Source organism: Typopeltis vanoorti, chromosome 7 (assembly GCF_054136105.1).
Source record: "Typopeltis vanoorti isolate ZY-2024b chromosome 7, IOZ_Tvanoo_1.0, whole genome shotgun sequence".
NCBI classification, from domain to species: Eukaryota; Metazoa; Arthropoda; class Arachnida; order Uropygi; family Thelyphonidae; genus Typopeltis; species Typopeltis vanoorti.
In genome coordinates, this window is record NC_143555.1 from 157085179 (window position 1) to 157100490 (window position 15312).

A 15312-nucleotide genomic window follows, 5' to 3' on the forward strand; every position below is an offset into this window, starting at 1 on the left:
CCTAATTTCCAGAAATTAATTTTATAATCAAATCAATGCATTAATGTAGTTCAGTATTAACCTTTCATGTATATACAGTATGCACATTTAATAAATCTATCATTTACACTTTACTCTTAAGTATAAGTGCTCAAATGTAACATAGTCTTGTCCAGCTTATTTGTGCAGCTTACAACCTGAATATTAGCTCAGATGAAATTAAATACCTGACCATTGTGCATAATGAAAAGGCTTTCAAATAATGTTATTTAAAAAATAATGCCTGTGTAGGGGGTCACTTAAGGATCAAAGTCAAATAACTGGAAGGAAACCTCTGCATTGCCTTTCAGGAATGTGGAGAACCAACTGGACTTCTGACCTAATGTTCAATCCTCACCTTCACGTGGTGCACCTGTTAGTAGGTATCTACTGGGTACTGAAGAAACAAGGATGGCTGGCGATTTGGGACTTAGTCAACCAAACTGTACTCTCTATTGGTGCTTGCATCCTCTGCATTAGGCTACCCAAAGATAGACTTAAGTTCAAGTCTGGTCCCTGACTGGATGAACTTTTTCTAAGCCTTTTTTCGACCAGTTAGTTGATTTCTGGCATGGGTAAGCAGGTTTTTTCTTGCAGAAACTTTGGTTTTTTTGTCCTGTAAACTCAAGAAAATTGACAGTAGAACCTGCACTATTTCAGACAAACATATCCTGTTAGAGTTAAGTACCAAGAGATGGCAGCACTTGTTTGCCAGTATCTATATCTCTGTGTGTGTGTGGGGGAGGGGGGGGTTGCTGTTAAAAAAAAAAGTGATAATCTTGGACCAGTTATCTCTGATTGACCACTCAGTCTCCAAAATCTAGATAGGGTTAAGAAAAAGTCTTTCCTTCTCTCTATAAGGGAATAAAAGGCATTAGCTGACTTTTTTTTCTTTAATACAATTATCTTGCAAAGACAAGTGAAAGAGTCATTCATGCGACTGGGTACACTTCACGAAAAGCGAGTCGAGCTCCACATTGGGTGCTACTTACTTTTTTGAAATTATTATTTGTCTCTTCTATTAAATTATGGTTTATGGATAATTTATATAAATTCATCTTTCATTATGAACAATAAATAAAAGAAAACACAAACTGAGTTGTGATGAGTCATATGTGGCATGCATTTTAAACCCATATTCAGGGAAAGGATATTTCTGTATAATTATGGGTAATGTGTAGTTTTGGTTTATATATTAAAGTTTTACTATAAGATGGTAGTTGTTTCCATAATTTTAATAATGAATGTATTACTTTTTCTTCATAACATTTAGATTTTCTCTCGATGAGTCTTTGGACTCCCTGGAGGTTCATGTAATTATAATAATTTTATAAAATATCACCTATAATTATATTTATATAAGGTTCACTGATATATTGGACGAGTAAAATTTTTTGTGGCTAGTAAATTTAAGTTTCAGTGACATTTTGTGGTTAGTAGATTTTTGATTCTGGAGCCTTGGCTATAATTATGTTTTCACAGCACACTTGAATGCTCTGTATAAGTTTGTTTCACTAAAAACGAATATACTAAAATGGTTCTAAAATACTTGACTCAAAACTTCATCATCATCAAATTCCTGCCATGTACCCTCAAGGGATGTACAGGATATGATAGTACTACATGAAAAATTTACATCATTACTAACTTTCTATCTACAATTTTCCTCCAAATCAATCTGTCACTTGTCAAGACTCCAACGTTATCAGATCTTATATTTCTATCGTCAAAGGCACTTTGTACAGTATCAATCCACCCATATCTTGGTCTCTTCCTCTGGGTCGTTTTCCTGCCAACCTGGCAGAGAAAACTTATTTTGCTAATCTTTCCTTGCCCATTCTGTTCAAGTGACCATACCAAGATTAGCTCTGCTAACGCATTCCTGGATGCTGACAATGTCAAGTTCTTTTTCTAATATCCTCGTTTTTAATATGATATTGCCATTGATGCCATCTGTTCACGCCTCTAATCTTTCTCAGGACTCTCATAGCTGTGGTCTCTAGTCTTTGGTCAGGTGTTTTACTTCTGACCAAGCACTCAGATCCATAAGTTAAAACTTGTTTGAACACTCTCTTGTATACAGCTAATTTAGTGTTCCGACTAATTTCTCTCTTATTCCATATGAATTTATTCAATTGACTTCCTACCATACCAGCTTTGTTGATTATGTTGTCTATTTCCATATTTAATTTACCATCTTGACTAAAAATCTTGCCTAAGTAGCTGAAATGGTTTACTTGTTCCACAGGTTCTCTGTTCACAACACAGTTGACATTTTCAACAATTCTGCCTATTTTCATTGTCTTTGTCTTTTTATTCTTGCTTTCATACCATATCTATTACAACAGTTATTCAATTTAGTCAGGGAAAATCTTGCAGACTTGTAGTGGATTTATTTAGAGGTATAACATCGTCCACATAAAGAAAAGAGCTGACATTAACATCTCCAATTTTGATATCATATTTAATACCACTTTCCTTCATAATGTGATTAATATAGATAATGAATAACAGAGGGGATAATGTACATCCTTGTCTCACACCAGATTTAAATGATCTTCCTCTACTTCCTTCAATTCTAACTACTGACTTACAATTCAAATAGAGACTAAGTATTACTTGATATAATGCCCCACCGACACCATATAACTGTAGCGTATTGAATAGCTTCTTTCTTGGCACTTTGTCATATGTCTTTTCCAGATCTACAAAACTTAAATACAGATCTTTGTTATATTCCCATGATTTTTCAGCTATCTGTCATAAAGTGAAGATCTGATCCTGACAGCTTTTATTTGGCCTGAATCCAGCTTGTTCTTCACCAAGCTTTTCTTGCACAATTCTTCTCAACCGTTTCTCAAGTATACTTGCATATATCTTACCAGGAACACTCAGTAGGGAAATACCTCTGTAATTCTCACATTTAGTTTTATTTCCCTTTTTATATATGAGTACTATATATAAAAAGGGAAATATATGGGGCTCTACTCCAATCATCGGGAATTCATCCCTCTGTCCAGGTCTTCTGAACTATGTAGTGCAGCCACTATAAGACTTTTATACCTCCATACTTGAGCATTTCTGGTCGAATATCATCTATTCCTGCTGCCTTTCCACATTTCAAGCCTTTGATGGCTTTTTCTACTTCAAGTATGGATATGTATTCCTGACTGCATGCCTGGTCAGTGTTTTTTACCACTGTGCTGTCATCACTGCTTGTTTCATGTAGCAATTTTTCAAAGTAATTACTCCATACTTCAAGGATATCTTTTTCTCCAGTTTTCATATCACCTTTATCATCTCTAATTCCTTTTACCGCACTCTTTCCTCCATTCCTAAGCTTCTTCAACAACCTCCAGAATATTTTGCCACCTTCTTGATATTTATTTTCCATGTTCTTGCCAAAATCCTCCCATGACTTTTGTTTAGCTAGTTTTACACACTGTTTAGCTTTCTTACATTTGTCTCTGTATTCTGTAAGAGTAAAAGCTGACTTATTCACCAGGAACTTTTGATATGCTTTCTTCTTTTCCTTCACTGCTTCTTTAACTTCCTGTGTCCAGCATGGAGTTCTGATTTTTGTATCCTTGCAGACAACTTCACCACGTGCCTCTCTGGCTGAATCAATCAGGGTTTTCTTCAAAGTTTGCCACTGAATCTCCAAGGTTTGATTCCTGTTCTCAGACTCTTTGATTTTTTTCTCAATAATCTTTGTATTTTAGTCTACATTTCAAACTTGTATATCTTTTTTTTAAATAATTGCCTCATCCATAATATTATTTCGAAGTTTGCAATTGTTCAGGGTAATAAATGTGTTATTCATGGTATTAAGGAAATTTGTTTCCATACATCATTATGTCTCCTTAAACAAGCCTGTCAATATATCTACAAAACAAAAACAAACAAAATAAAACAAGCATAAATCCTTCACGAAAACAAAAGAATAGTGTTCCTTTACTAATTATTATTATTATTATTATTATGGGCAACTCTAGGGAGTCCTTAGACTCGTCGACGGAAGCCCTAAACATCATGTCCACAACTATTCGACATTCTCACAGTATCTATCATACCTTGCCTTGAACTCACTCACCGTCATAGCACCCACAACAGACTCTGACAGCTTAATCCACTCATTTCACACTCTAAAAGTAAAGAACCCAGCTCTAACACCCCTGGCTAACCACACTCTTTCCCAGCTTCCATAGGTGTCCCCTAGTTCTCCCACCACCAGTCCTGATCTCAAAAATATTCTCTGAATTAATCCTATAGAAACCTTTCACCAATTTGAATGTCTCAATCATATCTTCCCTTTTCCGCCTATCAACTAATTTCTGCAACCCACAAATCTTCAACTTGTTCTCATATGGTTCATTCCATAGACCTGCTATCATCTTAGTCACTCGCCTCTGGATCCTCTCCGCCTCCTCCCCTAGGTGACCAAATCTGGGCACAGTAGTCGAGATGAGGTCTTATCAAGGCGGTACAGAGGTACAATGACTTGCTTGTCTCTGCTCGTCAAGGTATTTTTCAACAACCAAGTGAGTTGATGAGCTGATTTAGCCACTTTTGCAATGTGCCCTCTAAACTTCATTTCCCTATCCACCAACACTCCCAAATCCCTGGCCTCATCAATCTCCTGGAGTACAGTTCCACCAGTGTGGTATACTGCTGCTAATCTTTTCACCCCAAAATGCATAACCTTACATTTTGTCACATTAAATTGACATCCATTCTCCTTACCCCAGAACTCCAATCTATCCAAATCATCCTGCAAGATTTTGACATCTTCTGCATTCACTATTGCCCTACCCAACTTTGCATCATCAGCGAACAAATGAACTGTTCCTCTTAGATCCTTCCCTTTATCTTTAATGAACAAATTAAACAGTAGTGGTCCAAGAACAGAACCCTGCGGCACACCACTAGTCACAGGCCGTCTTTTGGACTCTACTCCTGAATAAACTACTCTTTGATATCTCTCCATCAACCACCCACCTATCCATCTCACCAACCCTATATCCATTCCCATATGTTGTAGTTTACAGATTAGAATTACATGTGGTATCCTGTCAAATAGCTTTTCCAGGTCCAGCAGTATCACTGTAAACCCATTACCCTTATCCAGTTCAGCCATCACCTTGTTATAAAACTTGAGCAAGTTACTGTGGCATGATCTACCCATCATAAAGCCATGCTGTCCCCCGTACACTATCTCATTTTCATCAATCCATTCCTGTATTTTTCCCTTGACTACTTTCTCCAAGACCTTGAAAACTACTCCTGATATGCTGATCGGTCGGTACTTTGCAACCGTAGTCTTGGATCCTCCTTTATGCAGTGAAACTATTTTTCCCTGTTTCCACACCTTTGGAACTAAACCAGACCCAATACTCAGATTAAACAACATGGTCAAGAGCACTGATAATTCCTTAGTCGCTTCACGCAAGACCCGTGCCGGTATACCATCCAATCCCACAGATGTATTCACGTTAAGGTTCTGTAATAGACTATTCACCCCCACTTCATTCAACACAATTCCCTTATAAACTAATGGTTCCTTCATTTTTTCACTGTCACCACCTGGTTGATATACTTTTGCAAAGTGCTAATGTTATATCATCAAAACTTGCTACTATTAGTTGTTACTCTTAGCTCAGTAATAAACTTTGTAATCACTGCCTAATGAAACATTGTTGGAGAAAGGCTTAAATTTTACTATTCACCCCTCTCCTAAAAAAAGGTTAGTGTGTGAAGAAATTATTATAAAAGCCAAAGCAAAATTAGAAAATGACTCTAACAAAGACATCTGTTTTAAAAAGATTAACAGTATTATCATCATCATCATCAAATTCCTGACATGTACCCTCAAGGGGTGTACAGGATATGATAGTACTACATGAAAAATTTACATAAGTACTAATTTCCTATATACAATTTTCCTCCAAATCAGTCTATTACTTGTCAAGACTCCAATATTATCATTATCAGATCTTATATTTCTATCGTCTAAGGCACATTGTACCGTATCAATCACCTATATCTTGGTCTTCCTCTGGGTTGTTTTCCTGCCATCCTGGCAGAGAACACTTGTTTTGCTAATCTTTCCTCGCCCATTCTGTTGAAGTGACCATACCACCTGAGATTAGCTCTGCTAACGCATTCCTGGATGCTGACAATGTCAAGTTCTTTCCTAATATCCTTGTTTTTAATATGATATTGCCATTGATGCCATCTGTTCGCGCCTCTAATCTTTCTCAGGACTCTCATGTCTGTGGTCTCTAGTCTTTGGTCAAGTGTTTTACTTCTGACCCAGCTCTCAGATCCATAAGTTAAAACTGGTTTGAACACTGTCTTGTATAGCTAATTTAGTGTTCTGACTAATTTCTCTCTTATTCCATATAAATTTGTTCAGTTGACTTCCTACCATACCAGCTTTGTTGATTCTGTTGTCTATTTCCATATTTAATTTACCATCTTCATTAAAAATCGTGCCTAAGTAGCTGAAATGTTTTACTTGTTCCACAGGTTCCCGTTCACAACACAGTTGACATTTTCAGCAATTCTACCTATTTTCATTGTCTTTGTCTTTTTAATGCTGACCTTCATACCATATCTATTACAACCTAATCTTAACAGTATTAAGGGCAATAAATTAATCATGAAACCAAATCATCCCCCCCCTCCCACACACACCCCTTTTAGATGCAGTAAAATCTCTGAAAAACAACTGTGATAGATAGTAATGAAAGCCAATAAAGGAGACTGTGGTACTTATTAATACATCAGATAATAGAAAAAAAAAAAAAAAAAACTATTATGCAGCGTTTCCCAAATTGTGGGTCACGAAAGCTAAATGCCGGGTCACCTTAATAACTCTCGAAAACCTAGGTGTTTCGTTTTTGTTTTTTGTTTTTTTCACGAAACTCTAAAATATAAGTAAATAGTGTTTAATCGGGACTAATGAATAAATAATTTAATTAATAGAGATGAAAAACATGCTCCGTCCACATCCTTGTTGCCATTTTCACAGTCTCTTTGTTCGCGATAAAGTAACTCTATGAACATTCAAATCTGTTTTATTTTACCTATTGGCCATAAAAATCTTAGTGGGTCACGATAATGAAGTATTAAAATAACCGGGCCACGGAAAAAAAGTTTGGGAAACCTTGCTATTATGGATCCTAATACATATAAAAGAATAGATTTTGAACCAAATTTTTTGTCTGAAAAAAATAGATAACTTCATGATGAAAAAATTTGTACTTTGAACAAAACATTCCCCCACCATCTTTGCGCAAATTAAGATATATGAAGAATGTTATCCAATACTCTTTATCATATCCTATAAGAATACTACAGTTTCACTTTATTAAAATTTATTACTGACCTATTAAAACCATTAGTGAAAACATCAAGATTCATGATCAAAAATATGGATGACCTTCTCAGGCAAATAAAAAATCCTTCACCTTCCTTCCAACAATATTTTTACATCTTTGGTGTCCCCTCTCTTTATACCAGCGTGATATTCCCAAAACACTGGACATTTATTGCAAAATGACCCAAGTCTTGAGTCGATCATAAAACTAACTCCTCTAGATGTCAGACTTAATAAAATTAATTGTCATAGCTAATTCATTTAAGTTCAAAAACAAGTTTTATATACACATTTTTGACCTCCCAGTGGACCAGAATATTAGTGTTCAGCTCATTGATTTATATCTGGACCATTTTGGAATCTAATTTATTGCTCTGAATCTTCCCACGTGATATTTCTTTTTATGGTTGTTATGTTGGCAATGTCCTATGTATTGGCATTGTACTGATATTTTAGTAGGGAAAGGGTAGTTAATATTACCATGATACTGGTTTACAGAGGCATTTGTCAGAATACCACACAGAAAACTATTACAAAAGTTGGAGCAAATGAGAATGGATATGAAGCTGGTATCCTTTTTTTTAGGAAGGATAATGGTTGTTAATTTAAGGTTATACACTTTGGGATGAAAAGATTACATACTGTGTACCACATGAATAGCACTGGATTGCAGGAAATTGATGAGGATAGGGATTTGGGAATAATGGTGGACAGAGTTGAAGTTTAGAGACTATATTGCAAAAGTTGGCAGTTGCTCAAAGGATTATTTGATTATTGAAAAACATACAAGTATGAAACAGACATCTAAAGCTATGGCTAACTGACTAAATTTATTTTGCTAACTCAGCCAATATTTCACTTTGGTCACCATGATTCCTTGGTGATATATCTCTGTTGACACACACACACATACACACATGCATGCGTGCGACCCATAATAGACAGTATTGATTCCCCTACTTATGAAGTGGCCAAACGTTTAACCAAAGAGACTTCTCTCTCTCTCTCTCTCATTACTAGCTGCACTTCTTCCTATGTGAAAATGTCTGTGTGCTTAAAATGTCTGAGATATGATCCTCAGAGACACTGACATCATAGTCAGTTTTGACATACTCTTCCTATTCACTAATGTACCCCTAAAGGAAATCACAGAACTCATTTAAACTCTCTGTCTCTGACATATCAGTTTTATTCACCTTCACCATAGCAAGCAAAAGCCTACACAAGATTGAGGGCACATCTATGGACTCTCCTTCCCCCCTCCCTTATCAATCTTTACATGGAACATTTTGAAAACATGGCCCTAAACTCTCCTCCTCTCAAACCCACAATATGGCTATGTTACATTTGATCACATGTTCTCCATTTGACCACATGGTGCAGATACTGTTAGAAATGTTATTAGCACACCTCAAAGATCTGTTTTATTATTGAAAAGTTAAAGAATAAACCTTTCCTTCATGGTTACATGGTGATCATAATTCATTGTAAAAATTATGGAAACAGTTCCATGTTAGAGAAAAACTTAAGTTTAATATAAACCAAAATAATCACTCAACATTTTGACCTTCATATTAAGATCATCATCATCTGGAATACCAATAAAAGTTTAGAGTCCTAAAGTTAGAGTTTGCTAGAAAACTTGAAGAACTAAGTGGGCTGAATGTGTGCCATCCAAATTCTTGGGATTTTTATGTCACCATTAAATTTATGATTAGGATGGTCAATCAAAATTTCCCAGCTTCTTTAAATTGCATTCATACCAGGTACTTTTCCAATCAATTTGGTGTAAGGCAGTGGTCGCCAAAATGGTCGATATCGACCCCCGGGGGTCGATATAACACTGTTAGGGATCGATTCGGGCTCAGGAGTTGATTGGGGGTCGATAGAAAAATATAAGACATCATTGTACGGGTAATATTTAATTCGGTTAACTTGGATTACCTCCATCCTGAATGACAACGCAATTAAGAGTGAATTGTGGGAACAGGGACATGAATAGGACCTGTAAGATGGAGCAAAGTCATGAAAATAGGAGGCCAACCAAGTAAGCCAAAATGACATATTTACCAATAAACGGATGTCGGTGGTTCCCGCCTGGCCAGAGCGGCGGGAGCGAGATTGCAACATGTGCACGGTTGCTTATTTACTTATACTTACATGTATCAGTCTCATTTTTGGCAGTCGACATACAATTATGTGTTAATGTTCTAAAATTCATCAACATACATATTATAATTCAATCGTTATTCATTCATGAACTAAACTTCTCTATGTTGAAGAGTTGAGCAGGGCTGGTAGTTTTGTACATCCTATAGAAATACATGAGTAGGTATATTATTCAGACTTATTACTTTTGCTTACTGATCTCAATTTTAATTATTTTGTTACAACTCTAGTAACCACAATGGCAGCTTCAGATTTTAAATAGAAATGCAGACAATATTTGGTAGAATATTTGAAACTTGGGTTTATTACTTCATTAAGAAATGAAACAAGGTCTATGTGTCTTCTTTGTGAAAAAACTTTTAGTAACGATGCAATGAAACCAGCAAAAATGAAAGATCATCTTCAAAGACTCTTTGAAACTTATTAATTTTGAACCCAACATTGCTAATCTCGTCACGAAGCACACCCATCACATCGACAACGTTAGTAAATTGTATACTAAGTTAATAAAAGCCTTATTTTCATATATATAAGGAAGATTGTATTATTGTTATTTTTTTTTATCTAAATTAAATTTTATATTTTATATATTATTTATCCCTCCTATGAAATATGTAATGCTAAGAAGGACGTCAAAAACGTATCCCTTTGATGTTAAGCCAATATAATAATATATACTATATTATACATACAATAAACACTGTAATTATAAAATAAACAATCTAAAAACTCACATAAGTGTCTTTTTTTCTTGTCCTATTATAATTATGTAATAGTAAAATAGAGGGAGTCGATAAAAAGTCAAGAAACTCTTGAAGGTGTCAACGGTCAAAGAAGTTTGGTGACCCCTGGTGTAAGGTATTGAGTAGGAGGCTGCAACAGGCAAATAATGATCATTCACATTTGCTAATTTCATATTTCCAGTCTTATAGCTACACCCTTCTAAATACCTTGTTTTTTTCTTTCTTTTTTTCAACCTAAATCAGTCCACTGCTGGATAAATTGTCTATCCCTGTTTTCTGTATTCAATTCTCTTTACAGCTTTTTTCATCCATTGCATTTGAACCCTCCTAACAATTTCATCCTGCTGTTTGTTTTTTGGTCTTCCCATTTGTCTCTATCATTTTAGGCCTTCATTTTGAATGCATTAGCATGCATCTCTCTCTCTCTCTCTCTCTCTCTCTCTCACACACACACACAGGAATGTTATTGTGGTGTTTTCTTTCAGATGCTGGAGTGCCTAATGTGATATGTTTTTCAATCAAGAAAGCCTAGTGTAAAAAGTAGTTTGGGATGAAAATATATAAAGTGTATATAGTTAACACTGGTGATGAATTTTGTAAGACAACTTCCCAAATTTGAGAATATCTTAAGTTATCATGGGCTGAAAGAATCATTGCTATTTAGTTTGAGATTCATCAGTCATCTATCAAGGTTCACCTCTTAAGATTTGGGTGTAATACTTTACAAGTCTCTTATGAACAGCTTTACAAGGAGGAATCTGCAGAGTACATTCCTTCCTTCTTCCAAACAATGTTATGTGTGTGTTGAATGACACTTTAAGAGAAGGACTAAAAGCACATTGTAGATTGCCTCTTGCATCAGAGCATATCAGCAGAATATTACATGAAGCCAATCCACAATGTGCCTTTAAACATATTCTCAAAGTTTTCTACACTTTGTCTTGCTCTTGTGACCTATCATACTTTCATCTTTAAACGAGACATTCAGTTCAGATATGAAAGGAATATCAGTAATACACAGATATTGAACATCTTTGAAGTCTGGCCTTGCAGAGTATACAATCAGTGTGCCCATAAGGAGCAGTACTTCACAGCAGATTTTTCCAACACCTTTTATAGGAGTAATCTGCTTAAATGTATTACTTTCATCTTCTTCCACATGTTGACTGATGCTCTGTGATACTAGAGCATGCGCTTAGTGCAACCCTGAAAGGAATTATATCTTGGGAAGTTGTCTTATCTTACAGAATTAAAAAGTATTGCACATTGCCAGGAATATCTTAGGAGAGAAACCCATCTTTTATGATAAATAGTAAATAACCAGAGAGCAAACTTGCAACCCATTTGCAAAGGATAGAAGATAGAGCACAAGATGGTAGTTTGCTGAGCAGTCTCTGTGCCAGATCCAATCAAATTTACCAGAAATGTCAAGAGTGGTCTCTTGAGTTTCTTCAGATCTTTCCATATCTTGTCTCCATTGGTGATGTAAAGATCCTGCAAGATGATCTAAATGGACAGGTAATTTGGGAAAAGGATAAATGGGTGATGATTCAGTGTGTCAGAATGTATAGCTGTTCATTTTGGGATATTTCATATAGATGGAAGTGGGCTGCAAGAAATTTATGAGGCTAGGGATTTGGGATATTGTGAACATAGAATTAAAGTATAGAGGATATAATTCAAAAGTGGGTAGAATATTTCAAAGGATCACGTAATATTAAGAAACACACTGATAAGGAAGGAAGGAATAAGGAAGTTATTATCCCACTATATCAAGCTTTCATACAGTGTGCACAGATTTATAGTCTATCAAAGGTGGATAGTGGTGCCTAGAAGATTGGCTGTGGGGATTGAGAGAGGCAAAATCCATATTTCTGGCCACTGATGAATGGGCAGGATTCAAGGTGGGTGAAGAGGTTTGCTGTTAATAACTTTGATTTTCAGGGCGTGATGGTGGTGTTTCATGGGTGCTGAAAGTTTTTCTACCACATATCAGGTCTAGTTGGAATTTGCTCATACTAGAGAAGATTTTTTGCATTGGGAATACTGATTTCCCCTAAGCCACTTTGGTGGAAACAGGTCACACCTTGCAAAAGCAGGTTGGACAGTTGGTTGACCAGGAGAGAGAGAGAGAGTGGGGGGAGGGGCATATATTGCGCTTCATCACTCCAATAGTGGTCCATTCAGACTATCCCTGAAGATTTTTGCTTGTGATATATATATATATATATATATATATACACTCACTGAGCATCTCACCCACTAATTGATTTTTATGTGATTAACATGCACCATTCTACTTTGTGTATTTAGGATGGTGTGTGTGTGTGTGTGTCCTGCAAATGCAAATATTCTGTTATTGCTTTCTCTTTAATGTTGAATTGTTTCATGACCTACAAAATATTGTATACTTGGAGGAACATAGCATTTGTCATTCCTAATGATGCTAATTTTTATTAGCATCATTAGGAAGAGATTTATTCTTTTAAAAAAGAATTTATTCTTTTTTAGGTTGCCTGATAACTGGATTCCAGAAGCTGAATTGTCTAGGAATCTACACCATACCATTCCAGTCTCCCATCTACCTCGTGAAGCATTACTTCATTGGGATCCAACATACTCGGCCCAGCTATCGCATTCTTCGGGAAAGCGGAAAAGAAAGTGACGCTCGGAGACCACACCCATCCATTCGCTCAAGTGCCACACAGACTCCTGTGGATCAAGTCAGCAATGCACTTCTTTCACCCATTACTTTAATTTAATCCACCACACTGTGTGTATACTAAGTAGTAGTACACAGTTATTTATTTTCCAGCAACCACTGTCACTGTCATATACAAGTTAATGAAAAAGTGTTCAAGTTCAAATCATTCCGTTGTGTTATTTTTAGTTTTCAGTATTCAAGAAGAACGCTGTTAATAGTGGAAGGCATTGATGATCATACTGAAAATCATTTAAGATAAAAAAGGATGTGTGAGAGTAGGCTGGAGAAGGAAAGAAATCACATATGTGTATATTTACACAGAAATATGAAAATGCACATTTGTGAAGGTTCCGAGTGGACAGATACCATGTGGCTTGCTCAGTGCCTTCTTGCATCAAATTATAACTTCACGCGAGTGGTCTATTCTGAAGGTGCCCAGTGACAGCAGAAATAGCTGATGTTCTTTGCTGTTTAAAAAAAAAATTATATATATATATATTTATATATATATATATATAAAGAAAATGCATTCAGAGCTACAGACATTGTATAGTGTGTCATGAAGAGTATTTGCTTCATGCTCCTTTAAACTGAGCAGGATCTTAGTTTTGGGAACTACAAAATCAAATCCAGATCTGTGTTTGAAGATCTGATGCCTGAGAAGTTTTCAGTTATTATTATTTTATTTTATTATTATTATTTTTTTTAATCTGATGAATTAATTCAAACATGATTTAATTTTAAATGTTAAGTTCAGATGAATATTTGTAGTGTTTTCCTTTACATAGTAACTTTAGTGTCTTTGATAACATGCAAATATTGTTTATGGCCTTTAAATCATATGTTGATATAAGGCCTACATAAAGAGCAGTCTTCAAGTATTAGCTGTTTGTTCAGTTCAAGACAGCAGAGAATCTTATTATTGATCTTCAGAAACATACATTATATCAGTTTTTATTTTTATTAATTTTATGCTTGATAAAAAACAAAATATAGCCATTGCTTTGAAATTTTTCTATTAATTAATCTATTGCATGGATCAGTGAATACACTATATATATGAATAATTTTTCTCTTGAGGCTGTGATGCATAATGTTTTAAACTGTTTACTTAAAGCTCTTTTCTTTAATACAGTCAGAATAAGATTGAATTTGGGGAATTATGGCAAACTACAAAAGATTTGTTAAGTTTCAAAATTTTGTAATAATATTGTGAGGCATGCACTAATTAATTAATTAGATCTTTTGTTCAATGTCTGTAACATCTCTACTAGAATTATTTCTTTATGCTTTTAAAAACAGTTTTCCATAATTAATAGATTGAAATATTCCACTGACATTTAATTACACATGCACACTGATTCTTATGAAACTATCCTGGTTATATCTTTGAAAAGGAAGTAGGCAGGAGTCAATTTCAAGGTGGTTGCTGATTTTGTCTTGTTCCTTAAAAGTAATTGGCTTCACTTGAAGCCAATTTCACAAAACAAGGCATATGTTTTTTTTGTGTGTGTGTGTGAGCATGCATACACACACACATGCTCACTTAATAGTAAAAATGGGGCTGATTTTCTTCCTAAAATAAAAATGAAGGCAAGCTGTTCTGAAAGATATTACTCAGCATACCATACCTGTGAACTGTGAAAGACATTGATTTCTCTCTCTCTCATAAAGTCATTATGTGAACCAGTTTGTAAAATATGTATGAAAAATAACATTTTGTGTTGGTTATCTGTGTATATATATTGCACGTTACAGTTTACATGCAGTAAATTCAGATTATTCTCAATGAATAATATGAATTTCAGTAACCTCGTATTTTTGAAGAGGGCACAAAAATGTGGAGATCACAAATATAATTGAAGCATAATCAAACATGATATAAGATGTTTTAATGAATCATCATGTGTAAAACAAAAATATAGGCCAGTGCTATCTACATTATTTGGGCATGAATAACTGTACATTGAACTCATATTTAATGTGACTTTTGATGTGATTCTTTGAAATGATGAAATTAACCTAACATTCTCAAAAATATGTGTAAATAAGACACAAACTTTAAAACTCGGCAGTACCTCCTATTATATTACTTGCATATGATTATGCAAGTATTGCAAATGAATATGATTGATTATATAATCATCCAAACAAAGCAATATTTAATTTTAAGTACAAATAAAAATAAATTTCTTGCAGAATGTAGTAGCCAAGCAGAAGCACATATTTGGGGAATATTTTTTCCAAAAAAACGTTCTGAAAAGAAAGTGCTGCATGCAATAGTGCAAAATACTACA

At 35.0% G+C, this 15312-nt stretch overlaps 1 protein-coding gene across 1 annotated transcript in view; it reads left to right on the top strand.

The window, feature by feature from the left end:
• The window catches only part of LOC150105232 (zinc finger protein AEBP2-like), an 88308-nt gene extending 75332 nt beyond the window's left edge, over positions 1 to 12976 (top strand). Inside the window, exon 4 of the mRNA XM_090395142.1 lies at positions 12823 to 12976. Within this exon, the coding sequence (XP_090251268.1) occupies positions 12823 to 12976 (154 nt within the window). The remainder of the gene's footprint in view (positions 1 to 12822) is intronic.
• The last annotated feature ends 2336 nt before the right edge of the window (positions 12977 to 15312 follow it).